The 18441-nt window shown below is 58.4% G+C and overlaps 2 protein-coding genes and 1 long non-coding RNA gene across 16 annotated transcripts; 1 reads left to right on the forward strand and 2 right to left on the reverse strand.

The window, feature by feature from the left end:
* Window positions 1-425: 425 nt before the first annotated feature.
* TRIM46 (tripartite motif containing 46) lies at window positions 426-11263 on the forward strand. 3 transcript variants are annotated; one of them, XM_009182575.4, is made up of 10 exons: window positions 426-663; window positions 2028-2289; window positions 2530-2873; window positions 3562-3705; window positions 3825-3920; window positions 4633-4886; window positions 5121-5242; window positions 6261-6563; window positions 8458-8755; window positions 10090-11263. In XM_009182575.4, exons 1-10 carry the CDS (start codon window positions 601-603, stop codon window positions 10481-10483), a joined length of 2280 nt encoding a protein of 759 aa, XP_009180839.2. In that variant the 5' UTR covers window positions 426-600; the 3' UTR covers window positions 10484-11263. The 3 variants fall into 3 exon arrangements, 2 of the variants coding, with proteins under 2 accessions (XP_009180839.2, XP_031509324.1); XR_004177533.1 differs by lacking the exons at window positions 426-663; window positions 10090-11263 and adding exons at window positions 683-1274; window positions 9176-9214 and having other exon boundaries at window positions 8458-9065; XM_031653464.1 differs by lacking the exon at window positions 426-663 and adding an exon at window positions 684-1274.
* Window positions 2291-5208, reverse strand: LOC108581669. Its single transcript, XR_001894275.3, has 3 exons — window positions 5100-5208; window positions 2995-3110; window positions 2291-2660 (listed from the first exon to the last, which is right to left on the reverse strand). It is a non-coding gene; the product is annotated as an uncharacterized LOC108581669 (long non-coding RNA).
* Window positions 11264-12123: 860 nt separating the features above from the next.
* MUC1 (mucin 1, cell surface associated) lies at window positions 12124-17163 on the reverse strand. 12 transcript variants are annotated; one of them, XM_009182659.3, is made up of 7 exons: window positions 15855-16007; window positions 15282-15379; window positions 14478-14527; window positions 14323-14378; window positions 13771-13892; window positions 13533-13682; window positions 12124-12509 (listed from the first exon to the last, which is right to left on the reverse strand). In XM_009182659.3, exons 1-7 carry the CDS (start codon window positions 15910-15912, stop codon window positions 12435-12437), a joined length of 609 nt encoding a protein of 202 aa, XP_009180923.2. In that variant the 5' UTR covers window positions 15913-16007; the 3' UTR covers window positions 12124-12434. The 12 variants fall into 12 exon arrangements, with proteins under 12 accessions (XP_009180923.2, XP_009180922.2, XP_017803083.2 ...); XM_009182658.3 differs by having other exon boundaries at window positions 15282-15406; XM_017947594.3 differs by adding an exon at window positions 14038-14174 and having other exon boundaries at window positions 14478-15370; window positions 15855-16006.
* Window positions 17164-18441: the final 1278 nt, after the last annotated feature.

The following is an 18441-nucleotide window of genomic DNA, read 5'->3' on the forward strand; positions in this document are numbered from 1 at the left end:
GCCCTCTTGCGACAGGGAGGAAATAATGCGTCGAGGGGGGCATCCTCGGCCACCGCCCTGGTCCCCAGGCTTTCCTCATACCTGGTGCGTCTGCTGCCACTCTGTACAAGCTGCACTTATCTCTTTAAGTCATTGGGCCCGTGCCTGTGGCATCTATCCCATCTCTGTCTTCTTTGCCATTTCTGTCATCTCTAGTGCACGTTCCTCAAACCTCCCTGCCCCATGACCATTGCCTCAACATCTCTCAACCCAAAATTTAGTGCTCTCAATCAGGAATCCATTTTCCTCCGAAACTAATCCCCCGCTTTATATGAGTAAAATTAGGAGCCAATGAAAAACGAGAATATAAGAAATGGCTCCCCCCTCAAATACCTTTCCATATTCCCCAACCCCCCGACCGGCTTTCGAGAACCACGTGGGGAGAACTATTTCCCACCCCCTACCCCGACGGGCGCTGTTCGAGGCTGGTCCCTGGAGCATGCGCAGTGACACCTCACCCCCCAGCCCTCCTCACACCCCCACTGGGCTCCTGCATTAAGCCCAGGGTTCGCAGCCGCAGCCGGGATCGGGCACCCAGGGGCGGGCGGGCACGGTAGGGCCATGGCAGAGGGTGAGGATATGCAGACCTTCACTTCCATCATGGACGCACTGGTCCGCATCAGTGTGAGTTAAGGTGGGGTCGAGGGAAGGGGAGGGGGCGTATAGGGTTCTGTGGCAAGCTGGGACCTGGAACAGGTGGGGATCCAGGAAGATGCTGGGATGTAGACAGGGGACTAGCGATGGCAGAAACGGCTGGGAGGGTCGGGATGCAGGTATGAGAGGGTAATCCCGGGAGCAGCCCGGAGGTGAGTGCCTTGAAGGCGTCGGTGTGCTGGGGCGTGAGGAGGAGCTAGGAGCAGCCCAGACGCAGCGGGTGGGCTGGGGTGGCCTCCAGCAGTGCACCGGGGCTGGGGCTCCAGGGGAAAGGCGCTGTTATGAGGAGGGGAAGTGTGAGCTTGGATATTTTCCAAGAAAACTGAGGACAGGTGGGGGATGATGTAGGAGCCGCCCCACAGTGCAGTTCCCAATTTGGACCCCTCCCCAAGACCCCACCCCACGCACCCCCACTCAGGGCTGCTTCCGAGCCTGCGGTTGTCATGGCAACCCTTGCCCGGCTCTCCCAGGGGCGGTGCCAACCGTGTTCCCCCCCACCATTTCCTCCCCCCCTCCTTGTCCCTCCCTCCTTTGTGTCAGCTGCGCCCCTGACCGGGATGGCTGCGAAGAGAGGGACCAAGGTGAGGTGTGGGGGTGGGGCATAGCCTGAGGACCCCCACTCTCGCCACCAAGAGGGGGAGGGGACTTCCGGTGGGGAGGGGGCGAGTAGGCGGGGCTCTTGATTCTCCCACTAGCTCGGAGAAGGGGGTGCCGCTGGCCGGGTTGCGCTGCAGGAGAGGGCGGGAGGGCCTGATGGGGGCGAAGGGGAATGGGTTGGTAAGAGGGATTGGAGGAGAACGATGGGGAAGTGAAGGATGGGGAATGGAGGCTGGAGTGGCCGCAGGCCGGAGCCGCGGCAGGAGGACGTATGGAGCGAGCAGGATGGAGTGCCAGCTTCGCCTGACTATCGGGAATCACGGCATGGGGGTGCTGTTAGAGAAGGGAGTGGGGGTCTGCATGGAGCTGCAGAATGGGCGGTGTCCTTGAGAAAAATGCCAGGGGCAAGCTGCCCACAGATGGGGGATGGAGGCAGGTGAGGGGGCTGCCAGCTGGGGCTGCTGCAGCTGGAGAAATGGGGATTGGGCTTGAGGCTGGAGCAGGCACAAGCTTCAACCGTCCCTCCTCTGGGCCTTTAGCTCTGCCGCGGGGAAAGAAGCAAGGGACAGAGGTCTGGGAAGGTCTATGAACCAGCCCAAGGCAGGTGCTGGGGAAAAGCTACAGATAGCTTGTCTTGCTCCTTCCTCAGACCCCTAGGGTATCCAAGGGCAGCCAAGGGGCTGCTGAGGTATGCCTAGGTGTCCAAGCGCTGACCTAGTCTCCTGGTCCCTCCACAGACCAGCATGAAGAACATGGAGAAGGAACTGCTGTGCCCAGTGTGTCAAGAGATGTACAAGCAGCCACTGGTGCTGCCCTGTACCCACAACGTGTGCCAGGCCTGTGCCCGGGAGGTCTTGGGCCAGCAGGGCTACATAGGACATGGTGGGGACCCCAGCTCTGAGCCCACCTCTCCTGCCTCCACCCCTTCCACCCGCAGCCCCCGCCTCTCCCGCAGAACTCTCCCCAAGCCAGACCGCCTGGACCGACTGCTTAAGTCAGGTGGGACTGGGGCCTGTAGGGTGGGGATGGGAACGCTGAGCTATTCATCAGGAAGATGGAAGAAGTCCATCACTGGTCAGGGGCATCTGTCTGTCTTTCTAGGGGGTGGAGATACTGCTTACGCAGGCTCTAATGAGAGCTGAGCTCTGGCACAATGAAAATCTAATTTAATTGAACAGGCTTCCCCACATCCAGCCAGCTGTAACTCTCACGTCCTCTACCTCCCTGGTTCACCCACAGGCTTTGGGACATACCCTGGGAGGAAGCGAGGTGCTTTGCACCCCCAGGTGATCATGTTCCCGTGTCCAGCATGCCAAGGTGATGTGGAGCTTGGGGAGCGGGGTCTGGCAGGGCTTTTCCGGAACCTGACCCTGGAACGTGTGGTGGAGCGGTACCGCCAGAGTGTGAGTGTGGGAGGCGCCATCCTGTGCCAGTTGTGCAAGCCCCCACCACTAGAGGCCACCAAGGGCTGCACAGAGTGCCGCGCCACCTTCTGCAATGAGTGCTTCAAGCTCTTCCACCCCTGGGGCACCCAGAAGGCCCAGCATGAGCCCACCCTGCCCACCCTCTCCTTCCGCCCCAAGGTGAGCCAGCCCTTCCAAGCCCTGGGGAGGGAGGGACATGCTGCTGCAGGTGGGTGGGGGTGCCTGGCATTGTGGGTTTCCAAAAGGAAGTGGGAAGGGTTTTTCAATGCTAAGCACTTACCTCTGTTATCTGTAACAAAGTCACTGGACAAATCATTCAACAACTTCGGGCCTCCATCTCATTTACTACAGGGGGATTGTAGTATCTGCCCTGCAATGTCCATACCTAAAGGGTTGCTGAGAGGAGGGTGTGAGATAATGTTTGTTCACTATCTGCACACTGAAAAGGTCTGTGTGCATTCACTCACTGAACAAATATTTAATGAGCACCTATGTGCACGGGGCTATTCTAGGTGTTGGAGATACAGCAGTAAACAAGATGGACAAGGTTAATTATTAACTATCAGGCTAAGATTAATTGGCATCATTATTACTGTTATTACCACATATCCCAATGAGAGAGATGAAAGGAGGTGCAATGCTGGTGAAATGGGCACCGCCCGGAAACTGCAGGAAAGGCTCTCTTTGATGCCAGTATGTACCACCAGGTGGCACTGTGGAGCATCACCAGCGGGTGTCTCCACTCCCATCTTGCCAGTGGAGGGAGGGCACCAAACTGCTGTAGTGGTAGCATAGTACCCTTACCCACACCATTGTCTGACCATCACATTGTTCTTTGTGTCCCTAGGGTCTTATGTGCCCAGACCACAAGGAAGAGGTGACCCACTACTGCAAGACATGCCAACGACTGGTATGTCAACTCTGCCGGGTGCGGCGCACCCACAGCGGGCACAAGATCACACCAGTGCTCAGTGCCTACCAGGCCCTCAAGGTAAGGACCCCCCTTATCCAACCCTAGTGCTAACTCACACTCTTACCCTCTTGCACCTCCTCCCAACTGCTGGCTTCTGCAGAGCTGGGCATGATGCCCACCTCTTTCTTCCCCCTCAGGACAAGCTGACAAAGAGCCTGACATACATCCTGGGAAACCAGGACACGGTACAGACCCAGATCTGTGAGCTGGAGGAGGCCGTGAGGCACACCGAGGTGAGGGAGGGCACAGAGGTGGGCCCTGGGCCCTGCCTGGGAGTAGGGGCAGGAAGGGGGTGTGGGTGGTCATGACCCAATCACCTCGTTGCTAGCTCAGGAAGCCCGTGAGGTGTCCAGGTTCTGGTTAAACCAGGTTTGCAGGAACACCAGTGCCCCAGGCCAGGCTGTACCTGGGCTGCAGGGGGAGCAGGGTGGCTATAGCTCAGGAGAGAGCTCGAAAAACCCCACACACGTCGCTCAAAAAACCCTATGCATAGCTCAGATGCTCTCAGGCTCAAGTGCCTACCGAAGATGGCACACATCCCCAGTACTAGAGTGAGGTGATGACTGATACCTTCTGCCAGGTTGATTGAGCTGGCTGACATGGGGATGGACAACTAAGGATGGCATAGATGCCAGTGGACATTAATTAGTGCAGTCAAAGTGGACATTAGGGTAGCCATGGTCTTGTTCATTTGGATGAGTCACTAAGGGGCAGGGATTATGATGTGGGGATCCAGGAAGGTTGGCACAAATGACCTGGAGTTGAGTCCATCTAGAGGTCCCTTTGCAACCATGAGCCCAGGCCCTGTAGGAATGGGTGAGCAGGATTTCCCCAGATCCCTTGTAACCTTAGCCATGCTGTGGTGTCCAAAGAGGCCAGCACAAGTGCTGCCTCCAAAAAGAAGATAGTAAGTCATGCATCCTTTGGGTGTTGCTCCCTGGGCAGGTGAGTGGTCAGCAGGCCAAGGAGGAGGTGTCACAGCTGGTGCGGGGGCTGGGGGCTGTGCTGGAGGAGAAGCGGGCATCACTGCTTCAGGCCATTGAAGAATGCCAGCAGGAGCGGCTGGCCCGTCTCAGCGCCCAGATTCAGGAGCACCGGAGCCTGCTGGATGGCTCAGGTCTGGTGGGCTATGCCCAGGAAGTACTTAAGGAAACAGACCAGCCTTGCTTTGTGCAAGCCGCCAAGCAGCTGCACAACAGGTACTCAGGGGCATGGGATCCTAGGGGGGCAGGGACATCATGGGTGTGACCAACATCTAGGACAATGTCTACAGTACTTCCAGGTGGAGAACTGGGGTTCTGAGGATTTTCATGAGGCCAAACTGATACCAGCTCCCAAAGCAGTTCCCAAGGCTCTAGGGGCAGGCAAGAGAATTGAGGGGAAGGGTGGCTGCCCAGATGGCAGTGCCTGACCTTTTCTTGCCCCCATCCCAGGATTGCCCGAGCTACTGAAGCCCTCCAGACGTTCCGGCCAGCTGCCAGCTCCTCCTTCCGCCATTGCCAACTCGACGTGGGACGTGAGATGAAGCTGCTGACAGAGCTTAACTTCCTGCGAGGTAAGGAGATGGCCAGGCCCCATGCCCAACCAGAGCCTTCTTCCCTTCCTCCCCAGCAGCGGGCCCGGGGGGCAGTGCCCACCGGGGACCTCCCCGGCCTCCTGCCCGGCCTGGCCAGCCATTCCTCCCACCCAGCCCACCCTGCCACACCGTCCTACCGCGCTCAGCGCTGCTTCTCCCTCTCTTTGTTTGTAGGCTGTGGCCACCGCGGACTCTGCTCCGGAGCACCCCAGGCAAGTCAGCGGCCCTGCCCCGGGGGCCCTGCCCGCCGCCGGGCCCCCTTCCCACCCCGCTGCTCCCACACATCTCAGCCAACCACTCATTGCTTCCTTCTCTTTCCTGCCTTGCCCCGACCTCGTGGTCCTCCCACTGGACCAATGCCCTGTCTCTCTTCTGCCTTCTTCAGGCGCTTGCGTAATCCTGGCCCTTCTGACCTTTTGTCCTTGTGACCCTTGCCCTCTGGCCTTGCACTTCCTTTCCCTTGACCTCCAACCCCTGCCCTCAGCTTTTGCTGTCCCTCTGTTGTCCCCACTTTCCACCTCGCTGCCTCCTGCATCTCTCTTCTGAGCCTGGTCCTCTTTCTTCCTGCTCGGTACCCTCTTGCCTGTGGGCTCCAGTGGCCTTTGCCTGCCCCTCCCTGGGGCTCTTCTTAACTCATACAATGTCTGAGGTGCAAGGGCCCCCAGAACTTACCTGATCTGATACCCTTATTTGACAGGGGAGGAAACTGAGGCCCAGAAAGGGGAAGTGACTTATTCCAGGCCAGAGTGAGGTAGCAGCAGCCCAGGACTAGCACACAGGTGTCCTCACCCTCAGCCCAGCACTTTCCAGCCTCGTTCTCTTTTGGGCCCTGCCCTGCCTCTCCTGTGCCCAGTCCCGAGATGAGCCCTTCCCCAGCTCCCTCTCACCCACACTCACCCCCCCGGCTCCCGCTGCTTTCCCTTTTCCTGCCTGTCCCTGTCCTCCATGCCAGGCCAGTGGCCAGGCCCTGACTGACCCCCGCTGTCTCTTCCAACAGTGCCTGAGGCCCCCGTCATTGACACCCAGCGCACCTTTGCCTATGATCAGATCTTCCTGTGCTGGCGGCTGCCACCCCACTCACCACCTGCCTGGCACTATACCGTTGAGTTCCGGCGCACGGATGTGCCTGCCCAGCCGGGCCCCACCCGCTGGCAGCGGCGGGAGGAGGTGAGGGGCACCAGTGCCCTGCTCGAGAACCCCGACACGGGCTCTGTGTATGTGTTGCGCGTCCGCGGCTGCAACAAGGCCGGCTACGGCGAGTACAGTGAAGATGTGCACTTGCACACACCCCCAGCACCTGGTGAGTGAGCAGGCACAGGTGGTCGTGCAAAGGGCATGGGGTATGCCAGGGCCCAGGCCCTGACGGTTGGTTTGGGTGGTCGCTAGAGAGGCCATATAACATAGTAGGTCTCACACCCACTAACTTTGGAGCTAGACTGCTTGGGTTCAAATCCCAGCTCTACCTCTTGCCAACTGTGTGAGTGGCTTCTGGCAAGTTTTGCACCCTCTCTGAACTTCAGAGTCCTTTTCTGTAGGGATAATGATAATACTAGCCAGGTGCAGTGGCTCATACCTGTAATCCAAGCACTTTGGGAAGCCAAGGAGGGAGGATTGCTTGAGGCCAGGAGTTCAAGACCAACCTGGCCAACATAGCAAGACCTGATCTCTAAAAAAATAAATAGGCCAGGCAAGGTAGCTCACACTTGGAATCCCAGCACATTGGGAGGCCGAGGCGGGCAGATCACAAGGTCAAGAGTTCGAGGCCAGCCTGGCCAACATGGTGAAACCCCGTCTCTACTAGGAATACAAAAATTAGCCAGGCGTGGTGGTGCATGTCTACAATCCCAGCTACTCGGGAGGCTTAGGCAAGAGAATCGCTTGAACCCGGGAGGCGGAGGTTGCAGTGAGCTGAGATTGCGCCACTGCACTCCAGCCTGGACGACAGAGGAAGACTCCGCCGTCTCGGAAAAAATAAATAAATAAATAAAGGCCAGGCGAGGTAGCTCACACCTGTAATCCTGGCACTTTGGGAGGCCAAGGCAGGTGAATCACCTGAGGTTGGGAGTTTGAGACCAACCTGACCAACATGGAGAAACCTACTAAAAATATAAAAGTAGCCAGGTGTGGTGGCACACGCCTGTGATCCCAGCTACTTGGGAGGCTGAGGCAGGAGAATCACTTGAACCTGGGAGGCAGAGGTTGTGGTGAGCCGAGATCGCGCCATTGCACTCCAGCCTGGGCAACAAGAGTGAAACTCTGTCTCAATCAATAAATCAATAAAATACGTTAAAAAAATTTATTTTTGGCCGGGCACGGTGCCTTACGCCTGTAATCCAAGCACTTTGGGAGGCCGAGGCGGGTGGATCACGAGGTCAGGCGTTCAAGACCAGCCTGGCCAACATAGTGAAACCCCGTCTCTACTAAAAATAAAAATAATTAGCTGGGCGTGGTGGCAGGTGCCTGTAATCCCAGCTACTTGGGAGGCTGAGGCAGGAGAATCGCTTGAAGCTGGAAGGCGGAGGTTGCAGTGAGCCGAGATTGTGCCACTGCACTCCAGCCTGGGGAACAGTGTGAGACTCCGTGTCAAAAAAAAATTATTTTTAAAAAATGATAATGCTTACCTCATAGGGTTACAAGAATTCAGCTGGTGTGAGACGATGCATGGGAGTCTGAGTACAGTGTCTGGCTCATGGTTAGGGCTCAAGAATGTTACTAAAGTGACTAGAAAATAGTTTGAACTCCAGGGTGTGGGCATGAGAGGGAAGCCTTGCCACCCAAGTAGGGACTGGGTATAAGGGCCAGGTGTGAACCCAGAGTATGGGCTGGAAGGCATAGATTGATGGTGATGGGAATGTCACCAGGTAGAACAGAATAGTGGGAACTGTCCATGGGGCTGGCCACAAGTAAGGGGTTGGAGGAAACCCCATGAGTCAGCCAGGTCCAGAGCACTGGCTTCTGTGCCCACTGTCATCACAGAAACTCTCTGGGTTTCCATGCCCATTTGGAATGCCCCCTTCTTTTTTCCTCATGCCTCCCTTTCCGGTTTCCCATGTCCTGTTCTCTTGAACCCCCTGCCTGTTCCTGGTGACTGAACTCCCTTGCAATGCGTTCCCTGTTCTGCAGTCTCACAGCCCCCAGTGCCAGTGTTTGTCCCTGAAGTTGTTCCTCCATCTCAACCCTCTCCCTCCTTCCAGTCCTGCACTTCTTCCTCGACGGCCGCTGGGGTGCAAGCCGAGAGCGGCTGGCCATCAGCAAGGACCAGCGAGCAGTACGGAGTGTTCCAGGGCTGCCCCTGCTGCTGGCTGCTGACCGGCTGCTGACCGGCTGCCACCTGAGTGTGGATGTGGTCCTGGGCGACGTGGCTGTGACCCAGGGCCGCAGCTACTGGGCCTGCGCCGTAGACCCAGCCTCCTACTTGGTCAAGGTGGGCGTCGGGCTGGAGAGCAAGCTTCAAGAAAGTTTCCAGGGTGCCCCCGATGTGATCAGCCCCAGGTCAGACCCCTCTGGAAGGGATGGAGTATGGGGGTCCTGGTGGAAGTGAGGGGCACGGAAGGGGTGGCAAGCGGAGCACAGACTTGCTAGGGTGGGATGGGAGGGGATTAGGAAGAAGTAGTAGGAGCATGGAAGCCAGGCTGGGAGGCCTGTGGCCAGGAGAGGCATGGGCTCAGCAAAAGGGCTTTTGAGGACTGATTTTCAGAGCGCGGTGTGTGGTCAGGGAAAGGGATGATAGAAGAGGGAGCCATCTCTGCTTCCTTCCAACCATCTGCCACTCTGGACCAATACACCATCTCTCCAAGCATCTGTATCCTTTCTTCCTAACACTCCATTTCCAACATCCCTTCTCCATAAAACCTTTGCTCTCCAAGACCTCCTTCACCCATATCTTAAAATTCTTCCCTTAGCTGGGCACAGTGGCTCACGCCTATAAACCCAGCACTTTGGGAGGCCGAGGCAGGCAAATCACTGGAGGTCGAGAGTTCAAGACCAGCTTGACCAACATGGAGAAACCCTATCTCTACTAAAAATACAAAAAAATGAGCTGAGTGTGGTGGCACATGCCTGTAACCCCAGCTACTCGCGAGGCTGAGGCAGGAGAATCACTTGAACCCAGGAGGTGGAGGTTGCGGTGAGCCAAGATTGTGTCATTGCACTCCATCCAGCCTGCGTGACAAGAGCAAAACTCCTTCCAAAAAAAAAAAAAAATCTTCCCTTAAACATCTCACCTCCATAACCCTCCTCTCCCCAATCCCTATTTAAAACTCTCCCACTAATGCTTTTCATCCTAAGCCTTCTCCCCAGCACTCTGTCCCCCAACACCTTATTTCTTCAAAATGCTTTCTCCCCAACACAAATCCCCTCCTAGACCCCATTGTCCCCAACCCCGCATCCCTCTAACACCGTTCATTTGTGACACCAATCCACCCTCATCTCTCTCCCGACATCCACCTTCCCAACATCCTTTCTCTTCTTAGTCACTAATTTCGGATTCTTCCAACGTCCTCTCATCCTCAGAACCATCTCTCCAGCATGATTTCCCCAACACCATTTTTCTCGACGCCTTTCCACGTGCTATACCAATGCTATGTCTTTCCCGTCCTCCCAGCCCCTCTTGTCAATGTGCTTTCCTCTCAGTGCTCTCTTTCCACCAAACCCAAACCCCTGACCCTATACTCCAACCTGCCTCTTCAGCGTTTTCTTCTCAACACCCAAAATCCATCCCTTCTACCTCTTGCTCCTCAACATTCCATCCTTCCAGCGTCTCCCTCTGGTACCTCATCTGTCACTCCATCCCTCAACAATCTCATCCCCAACACCCGCTTCTGCAGGTACGACCCGGACAGCGGGCACGACAGCGGTGCCGAGGATGCCACAGTGGAGGCGTCGCCGCCCTTTGCTTTCCTAACCATTGGCATGGGGAAGATCCTGCTGGGGTCGGGGGCAAGCTCAAACGCAGGGCTGACGGGGAGGGACGGCCCCGCAGCGGGCTGCACAGTGCCCCTGCCGCCTCGCCTGGGCATCTGCCTGGACTACGAGCGGGGCCGGGTTTCCTTCCTGGATGCTGTGTCCTTCCGTGGGCTCTTGGAGTGCCCCCTGGACTGCTCAGGGCCTGTGTGCCCTGCCTTTTGCTTCATTGGGGGTGGCGCAGTACAGCTCCAGGAACCAGTGGGCACTAAGCCTGAGAGGAAAGTCACCATTGGGGGCTTCGCCAAGCTGGACTGAGCCTTCCAGGTCCCTCATGCAGACCTGGGGTCCTCCTGGGCCCTGGCCCCCAAACCTCTTGGCGCCGGGTTGTTACCCCCTGGAAGCTTCTCCCCCAAACTCTCCTACCATGTGGCCCTGCCCCTTCTCCCGTGTCTGTGTCTTCTCACGGTTTTCTCTTGACCCAGGGGCTCTCTTCTGCCCACCTCTCTGGATGGCCCCCGTTCTCTCCATTGCCTGTTAGCCAGGCCCCCACCCCCACTGAGTCTGCCCTATGACCTGCCTTTGGCATGTTACCCAAGCTATGGAGAGAGCCCCTTCTCCATCCCTGTCCTGTGCTCCCCAGGCTGATTGGGCCGGGCACCTGAAACACTGGGCATGATCTCCAGCTCTGCCCTTGCCCTGCCAAGCTCCCTGCCCTGTTGATGCTGAACTACAGCCTTGGGACAGGCAGGCTTTGGGGCTGGAAGCTGTCCAGGCACTCCTGGTGACGGGAAGGGGACCCTGTCATCCTGCTTTATTTATCTGGGTCCCGACCCCCTGCAGCTGCATGCCCCTTACGTCCCTCTTCTCCCTCTTGCATGCTTTTACCTATCCCGCACCCACGCCAATGTGCCAAGTCTCCCTTGGGGACCCAGCTGAGTCTGGGTGTTCCCATTGGGTTCGGCCAGGCAAGGCCTCTGGTGCCCACTGCCGTCCTCCTGCAGTGGGCTCTGCTAGGCCTGTGCTGAGCAACAGCTGTTATTGTCATGGTTTATAAATAATAAACTGTGATGCCGGGCACATCTCTGCTTTCCCTGAGCACAATCATTCCTGTTAGTTTCTGTGCTGGGTGTGGTGGGCGGGAGGGGGCAGGGTGCTAGGCTGTGGTTCTGGGCAGGGGCAACCAATGGATCTGGTGCCTGAGGGAGGAAGGCCCCAGGCTAGGCGCTCTAAGCCTCCTGCCACACGTGTCCTGACCCCACCTGAGCCCACCACAGCTGCCAGGAGACATAGCTCTCTGGCTGCTGGCAGCAGGCCCCAACCAGGGCATCCGGGCCTGCCCTGCAGCACTAGGCCCTGGGGGAATGCGGTTGAGGGGACAGGCAATGTGCCTGGGCCCAAAGGGATCAGGGAACCAGAACCACTTCCCCATTCCCAGGGTGTTGTGGAGCCCACCCCAGGGGCAGCAGGCTGGTGGGGCAGCCGGGGTCAGGGAGGGGGCTGGGCCTGGTGCCAGCACCTGGATCTGACCCAGCCTCCGCTTATCTCAACCCTGTTGACTCTGGGCTGTTATCACTGCCCAAGGATTTACTTCACACCCGGACAGCTAAGAATAGAGCCACCTGGGGGCACTGTGCCAGGGGGCAAGGAGGGCGTGGGCCAGGCGAAGAGAGGGGAGAGCCACTGGCACACAAGAGCCCAGTCACGGAGCCCAGTCATGCTAGCCCTCCAAAACCCGCCTGGGTTTCGTTTCCTCCTTCCGCTTGTGCTGCCAGGGTTAGCCAGAGGTGGCTCCTCAGGCCACCCCTACACCCCAATGTCACCTCCTCCTCACATCTCCTGCTTCTCAAACAAACCCGCTCCTTACTGCTTCCTGGCCTCCCTGTCTCCTCCCCCAGGCCTCTCACACACATTCTGACGGCCCTGCTGCCCACGGGCCACAGATGAAAGATCAGAAGTTGGCGCAGCAGGAGGCCACGTTTTATTCAGTCCTGTTCAGGTCCCCTGCTATCTCCGGGCTCTCTGGGCCAGTCCTCCTGGGAGCCCCACTGCAACACTTCCCAGGCATAAGCCCTCAAGGGCCCCCATGAGCTTCCACAGACCGAGAAGGTGCCGAGAACTTGGTGGGGCCTCTGAGGAAGGCTGTGAGCAGCCCACCTGAACTCCCAGCTCACCAGCCCAAAACAGGGTACAGGGGCTCTGGCCCTGAAGAACCTGAGTGGGGTGGACTGGCACTGGCTGGCCACTCAGCTCAGTAGGCGACGTGCCCCTACAAGTTGGCAGAAGTGGCTGCCACTGCTGGGTTTGTGTAAGAGAGGCTGCTGCCACCATTACCTGCAGAAACCTAGGTGGAAGGAAAAGAGATCCAGGGTGAGGAGCAGAAGGTACCTCCTAGAGCCCCTGGATGCCACCCCAGGCTGGGGTAATCAGTCCAGAGTCCTGGCCAGCTCTCAAAGGGCTTATTCAGAGAGAGCACCTGCCACCCCACCAGCCAGTAACTGTAAACAGGGCTGCCCTCCTCCCTCTGCTCTCCTTCACTTCCTCTTCTTGGCTCTAATCAGCCGCCTTGTCCCCCTATTCTCTGCTGCTCCAGCCAAAGAAGGTGTGTAGGGGGGTGTGTGTGTGTGTGTGCATATGTGTGTGTGTGTGTGTATCTGTGTCTTTGTAAAACCGAGAGAGGGAGGTCACCAGGACGAGGAAAATAGGAGCAAGAAAAATAAACTCCTCTCTCCTCCCCAACCTGGAGTGGTTTTCCAGCCTCAGGTGGCTGCAGTAATTATTTACTAGGTCCCACAGAGAAAAGCCAGGAGAGGAAGGAGGGAGGGTTCCTTACTTCCTTGAAGCTCCCAAGGACCCAACTGGCACCCAGGCTCACCTGGTCTGCTGACACTTCTTCCTCTACCTGGGAAACCTCCCCCTACACCAGCCTTTCTCGGTCTACCCTCTATTCCTAGGAGATGATTAGGGGCACAGGGGCTCACCCCTGTGACTCCTCAGGAAGGGCTCCCCTGGGCATAGTGCTCTACCCATTTTGCCTCTGGGTGCAAACAAAACAAAACAAAACTGCTCTGGTGGCACCAGTTCAGCCAGGGCCAGCCAGCATGCATGTGGACAGCCAATGCTCTTTTAGGAATTCTGGTAGTGGGGCCACTCCCTCTTGAGGGCCCCTTTCTTTCATGGTCTCCTCCCAGGCCTGTCCCCCAGAACTCCTCTGACCTCTGCCCCCCGATCCTTGCCAGGTCCTCCTCTGCTCACTTCATGCCACTTCTCACCTCTTCCAAGCTCTTTGGGTTTTCCAAGTACCCCCTTCAGAACCCTTGCCCAGCCAAAGCCTCTGCCTCCCCCGGCCTGTGGGGCCCAATCTCACCTCCTCATAGGGGCTACGATTGGTACCACCAGCGGGCACATAGCGCCCATGGGTGTGGTAGGTGGGGTACTCGCTCATAGGATGGTAGGCATCCCGGGCGGGAAACATGTCCAGCTGCCTGTAGTTCTTTTGGCGGCACTGACAGACAGCCTGGGGAAATAGGAGGTTATGGCAGACCATGGAGTGCTTTCTGTCGGCAGGGGGGAGGACACTGATCAGGGCCAGGGACTGCACTCACCAAGGCAATGAAATAGACGATGGCCAGCACAACCAGAACACAGACCAGCACCAGGAGCGCAATGCCCCAGCCTGGCACCCCAGCCCCGGTTTGGGCAGAGAAAGGAAATGGCACATCACGCACTAAAAGGAAAAGCAGTGGTTAGGGCAGTCTCCCAGAGGAGGTGCCCCTCTAACTGCCAGCACTGAGGAAAAAGTGGGGAACTAGACACTGGAAGGAGAGGGGCCCCAGCATGGTGCTGGGCTGCAGCCAGGAAAGTAGCCTCACCGCTGATGTCTGAGATCGTCAGGTTATATCGAGAGGCTGCTTCCGTTTTACGTTGATTGAACTGTGTCTCCACATCGTGGACATTGGTGGTACCTTCCCGGAAGACCAGAGTCGATTGTACCACCACAGATCCTGGCCTGGTCACAGGGAAATGGGCACTTCAGCCACGGGTCCCAGCTCTGGCTCAGGACTCTCCCCCAACCTTGAGTGCACCAGTCCCTCCTTATGGTCATGACCAACACCCACCCTCCAACCACCACACTGAGTCCACATCCAGAACTATACCTGAACATAATATTGGAGAGGCCCAGAAAATCCCCTTGTTTATAAATCTGCAAAAACTGGGGTGAGAGGGAAAGGACTCAGGCTTGATGCAAAGGGTGTGGACAGTTCTGATGGCTGCTTCAGGGGAACATGGGAAAGGAAAGGCTGATACTCACCAATGCAGAAATGTCTCTCTGCAGCTGTTGGTAGTAGTTGGTGCTGGGATCTTCCAGAGAGGAATTAAACTGAAGGTTTGAAATGTGAAAAGACAAGAAAAAGAAAGAGACCCCAAGAGACAACTGGGGAGAAGTGCTGTGATTGGAGGAGGTGAAAAGAGGTACTGTGCTATGGTGAGTGCTACTGGCATCAGTCTTGGTGCTGTGGCTGGCAAGGGTGGTAGGAGTATCAGAGTGGTGGCTGGGAATTGAGAATGGAGTGCTCTTGCTGGCTGGGGTGGTGGTAGCCCTGGCAGAGGTGGTGCTGTGCACCAGAGTGGAAGCTGAGCCTGATGCAGAGTCTGAGGCCGAGGTGACATCGTGGGCTGGGGGTGCAGCGGAGCCCGGGGGTGCGGCGGAGCCCGGGGCTGCACTGGTGCCCGGGGCCGAGGTGACATCGTGGACTGGGGGGGCGGCGGAGCCCGGGGCTGCACTGGTGCCCGGGGCCGAGGTGACATCGTGGGCTGGGGGGGCGGCGGAGCCCGGGGCTGCACTGGTGTCCCGGGCCGGGGTGACGTCGTGGGCTGGGGGGGCGGCGGAGCCCGGGGCTGCACTGGTGCCCGGGGCCGAGGTGACATCGTGGGCTGGGGGGGCGGCGGAGCCCGGGGCTGCACTGGTGTCCGGGGCCGAGGTGACATCGTGTCCCAAGGTGGTAGCCGAACCTGTGGCTGGTTCCATGGCCAGGGCTGGGGTGACGTCCTGTCCCTGAGTGGTGGAGGAGCCTGAAACGGGGCTGTGGCTGGAGAGTCTGCTGGTCATACTCACAGCATTCTTAGTAGAGATGGGCATTGAACTTCTTTGGGTAGTCGAAGTCTCCTTTTCTCCGCCTAGGGTAGAGTTTGTATGACCAGAACCTGTAACAACTGTTGTCGGTTCAGGGGCTGTGGCAGCTGTGATAAGTTAAAGTAATAGGGTTGGGTTGAAGGAAAAATAAGAGCAAGAAGAAAATACAAGCTCTGGCCACCAGAGAAATAATACCAGGAGGACTGGGGAGTGGGCAGCCTCAGCAGCCCCTGGGTTGGCTGCCTCCTTCCCTGCAGCAGCCTCCTTCTGTCTGCCCACAGGCCTCAGCTCCTGGCCCCTGCATTTCTCCCCTCTTAAGCCTTCCCTCTCCCTACTCCCTTCCCCCTAGACTTCTCTTCAGGACATTTGCTTGCCCCTGGCACCCACTCTTAGGGGTGGGGGCATCTCTTCTCAGCCTGTCCTTAGCCTCTCCCTCCTTCTGGCACAGACAGAATTCTTGCCTTTCATGGTGCATCTGCCAGGGAGCAAAACCCACAGAAAGACCACGAAGACCACCTAAGCAGGACAGCCCACTCCCCACCTTGTGCCCCTCACCTGTAAGCACTGTGAGGATCAGGAGCAGGAAGAAAGGAGACTGGGTGCCTGGTGTCATGGTGGTGGTGGACTGGGAGGGGAGAGGGCAGAACAGACTCAGGCAGGCGCAGCTTGAGAGGTGGAGCGGGCACAGGCGCCTGCTGCTTTATACCAGTCCCCCTGGCCCCCCTCCCCCCTGCCCGCCCGCCCTAGGCACAGCTGGAGCAGGTGACAGGTGACAAAACCCCGCCCCCTCCCCCTTCCCTACCTCCTACCTGTTCCTCCTCCTCCCCTACCATTCCTGGGTAGGCTACAAGGGCTCTAATCGCTCAACCCCCTGACTACCCATTTGTTCTCCAGCTGGCCTCCCCCTTTCACCAACCACTCCCTGGCTCCAGGGTGGAGTGGGGAGGGGCAGTCTGGAACCTGGGGCCCCTGGGCTCTAGTTCTAGCCCCAGGGCAACAACTAAGGTGGGAATGGGGAACAAAGACGGCTAGGTTGAGGTTCTGTACAGCAAGGCCAGGAAGCCCACCCCTAGGTCTCCCACTCCACTTCCCTGCCCTCCTTGGGTCCATTGAAGCAGAGCGGGGCCAAGAAATAAGAGGGCTGGATAATGAGTGGACTAGGTGCTAGTTTTGGGCTCCCTCCCCCCACCACTTCCCGGAATAGCCCCACCCTTCTAACCGCTCCCTGTCCCGTTCCAAACGCAGTTCTACCCTGAAACCCATAGTCCCCGCCCCAGCCGGACTTTCCAGCAGCCTGGGTTCCCTCCTTGGCATTCTCCTGAGAAGGGAGTGGGGGAAGAAATTTCCACTTAAGGGAGGAAACCTGGGCTCCGATGAACCCTAGGGTCCTTCCTTGTCACTGTCCACCACCGGCAAGGAGCTCCTCCCGCCCTCTAGTGGTCACCAGGAGCCTTGCGGGGCTGGACCGCGCCGGCTGAGGAGCTTTTCTGACCTGGCGGAGAGGAGTAAGGGCAGCGCTGCCTAAGTGGGGCAGCGAGAGCCCGCGAGAGGGAGGTAGGGCCCGGGAGAGAAGGGTCACTACCGTGGCCAGGGAGGGAGGAACGCACAGCATGGTGGACTTCTGGGAGCTTTAGGAGGGGGCACTCCTGGACGCGTGGTGGTGGCGTCTGGAGGAAATGGAGCTAAGCGGGTGGGGTCCTGAGGTATGTGGAAGGGGCACTGAGATATGTGGGAGAGGACATTGGAACGTGGGCAGGGGAGTTGGACACGTTCTGTGTGGGCCGTTATGTACTTAAGAGGCAGATCGGGCCGGGCGCGGTGGCTCACGCCCGTAATCCCAGCACTTTGAAAGGGCGAGGCGGGTGGATCACGAGGTCAGGAGTTCTAAGACCAGCCTGGCCAAGTTGGTGAAACCCCGTCTCTACTAAAAAATACAAAAATTAGCTGAGCGTGGTGGCGGGCACTGTAATCCCAGCTACTTAGGAGGCTGAGGCAGGAGAATCGCCTGAACTCAGGAGGCAGAGGTTGCTCTGAGCCGAGATCGCACCACTGCACTCCAGCCTGGGCGACAGAGCAAGACTCCGTCTCAAAAAGGGGGGGGGGGCGCAGAGAGTAGTTGGGGTGACAGAATGGGATTTAGGGACAGAACTATCCTTTGGGGAGCAGAGTGGTATTGGGGACAGGTAGGTACGTAGTGGAAGGCAAAAGCACACGTAAGGTGCGTAATGCGCAAGAGCCGAGAGGTGTGTGCGGCAGCAGTGCACCAGGGGAGGAAGCTATCCCGGGCCGCGGCAGCACGTGGAACTTGGGTCCCGCAGTCGCAGGCTGCGCTCTAGGCCAACGGAAGCAGTTCCGCCTGTATTCGGAAAACAGTTCTCAGCCCCAAAGACACAGGTTGGAAAGCACTTTAAAAACACTTCGGCGAGGCACGGGATTGGAGAGCATCGGATCAGCAGACGAGAGACCACCGTTCCCGCCCGCGCGCCGCTCGGTACCCGAGGCGCAGCTTTGTGCGCGGCGAGACCTCGGGGCGGGCGCTGGGCGGGGTGGGGGCGTCTGACGTCAGTGCGCCCGGGAACGCGGGCCGGGGAGGCGGGGAGCCCCCCACTCGCAGGCTGGAGAAAACCAGAGTAGCTAGGTGGGCGGCCCCAAACCTCAACTCCCGGCATTACCAGGCAACAGCCATTCAGTTCGGTTGCTGGGACACGCGTCACCATGGCGACGGCTCCGCGCCGGGCAGTCTGAGTACTTAAAGAGCAAGCGCGCGCAACGCCCGGGCGTCGGAAAGCGGCCTTCCGGGACTCCGCAAACTCCCGTTCTTCTTCCCCCCTCCCCCTTACCATTCCCTTTGCCTTGTGGGCGCCAAGTCTCTCTGGCCTCCAAGGTGAACCCAACTCCCAACTCCCCAGCGCGCCCCGGGTTCCCGGGTCGGGCCGGCTTCAGGCGGTGGGGAGCGGGATCCCGGGCCCCGGGCGGGCGGGAGGGACGGGACGCGGTGCAGTGTTGTTCTTTCCCCCGCCAATATTGCACTCGTCCCGGCCTCCGGCCCCCCCGGCCCCCCGGCCTCCCCCCTACCCCTAGCGGGGCAGCCCCCGCCCTCCTGGCTCTCCATCCCGGCGGATCTTTGATAGACTGGAGTGTC

The sequence above is a fragment of the Papio anubis genome, chromosome 1, assembly GCF_008728515.1.
Source record: "Papio anubis isolate 15944 chromosome 1, Panubis1.0, whole genome shotgun sequence".
Classification (NCBI taxonomy): Eukaryota; Metazoa; Chordata; class Mammalia; order Primates; family Cercopithecidae; genus Papio; species Papio anubis.

Coding starts and splice junctions, on each gene's coding strand:
- MUC1 (XM_031653527.1), bottom strand. CDS start 15,912: ATGACACCAGGCACCCAGTCTCCTTTCTTCCTGCTCCTGATCCTCACA. Junction 14,379..14,477: donor AGAGAGACATTTCTGCATTG/GTGAGTATCAGC, acceptor CTCTCACCCCAG/TTTTTGCAGATTTATAAACA. Junction 13,893..14,037: donor GACGATCTCAGACATCAGCG/GTGAGGCTACTT, acceptor TTTTCCTTTTAG/TGCGTGATGTGCCATTTCCT.
- TRIM46 (XM_031653464.1), top strand. CDS start 1,137: ATGGCAACCCTTGCCCGGCTCTCCCAGGGGCGGTGCCAACCGTGTTCC. Junction 2,290..2,529: donor GGACCGACTGCTTAAGTCAG/GTGGGACTGGGG, acceptor GTTCACCCACAG/GCTTTGGGACATACCCTGGG. Junction 4,887..5,120: donor GCCAAGCAGCTGCACAACAG/GTACTCAGGGGC, acceptor CCCCCATCCCAG/GATTGCCCGAGCTACTGAAG.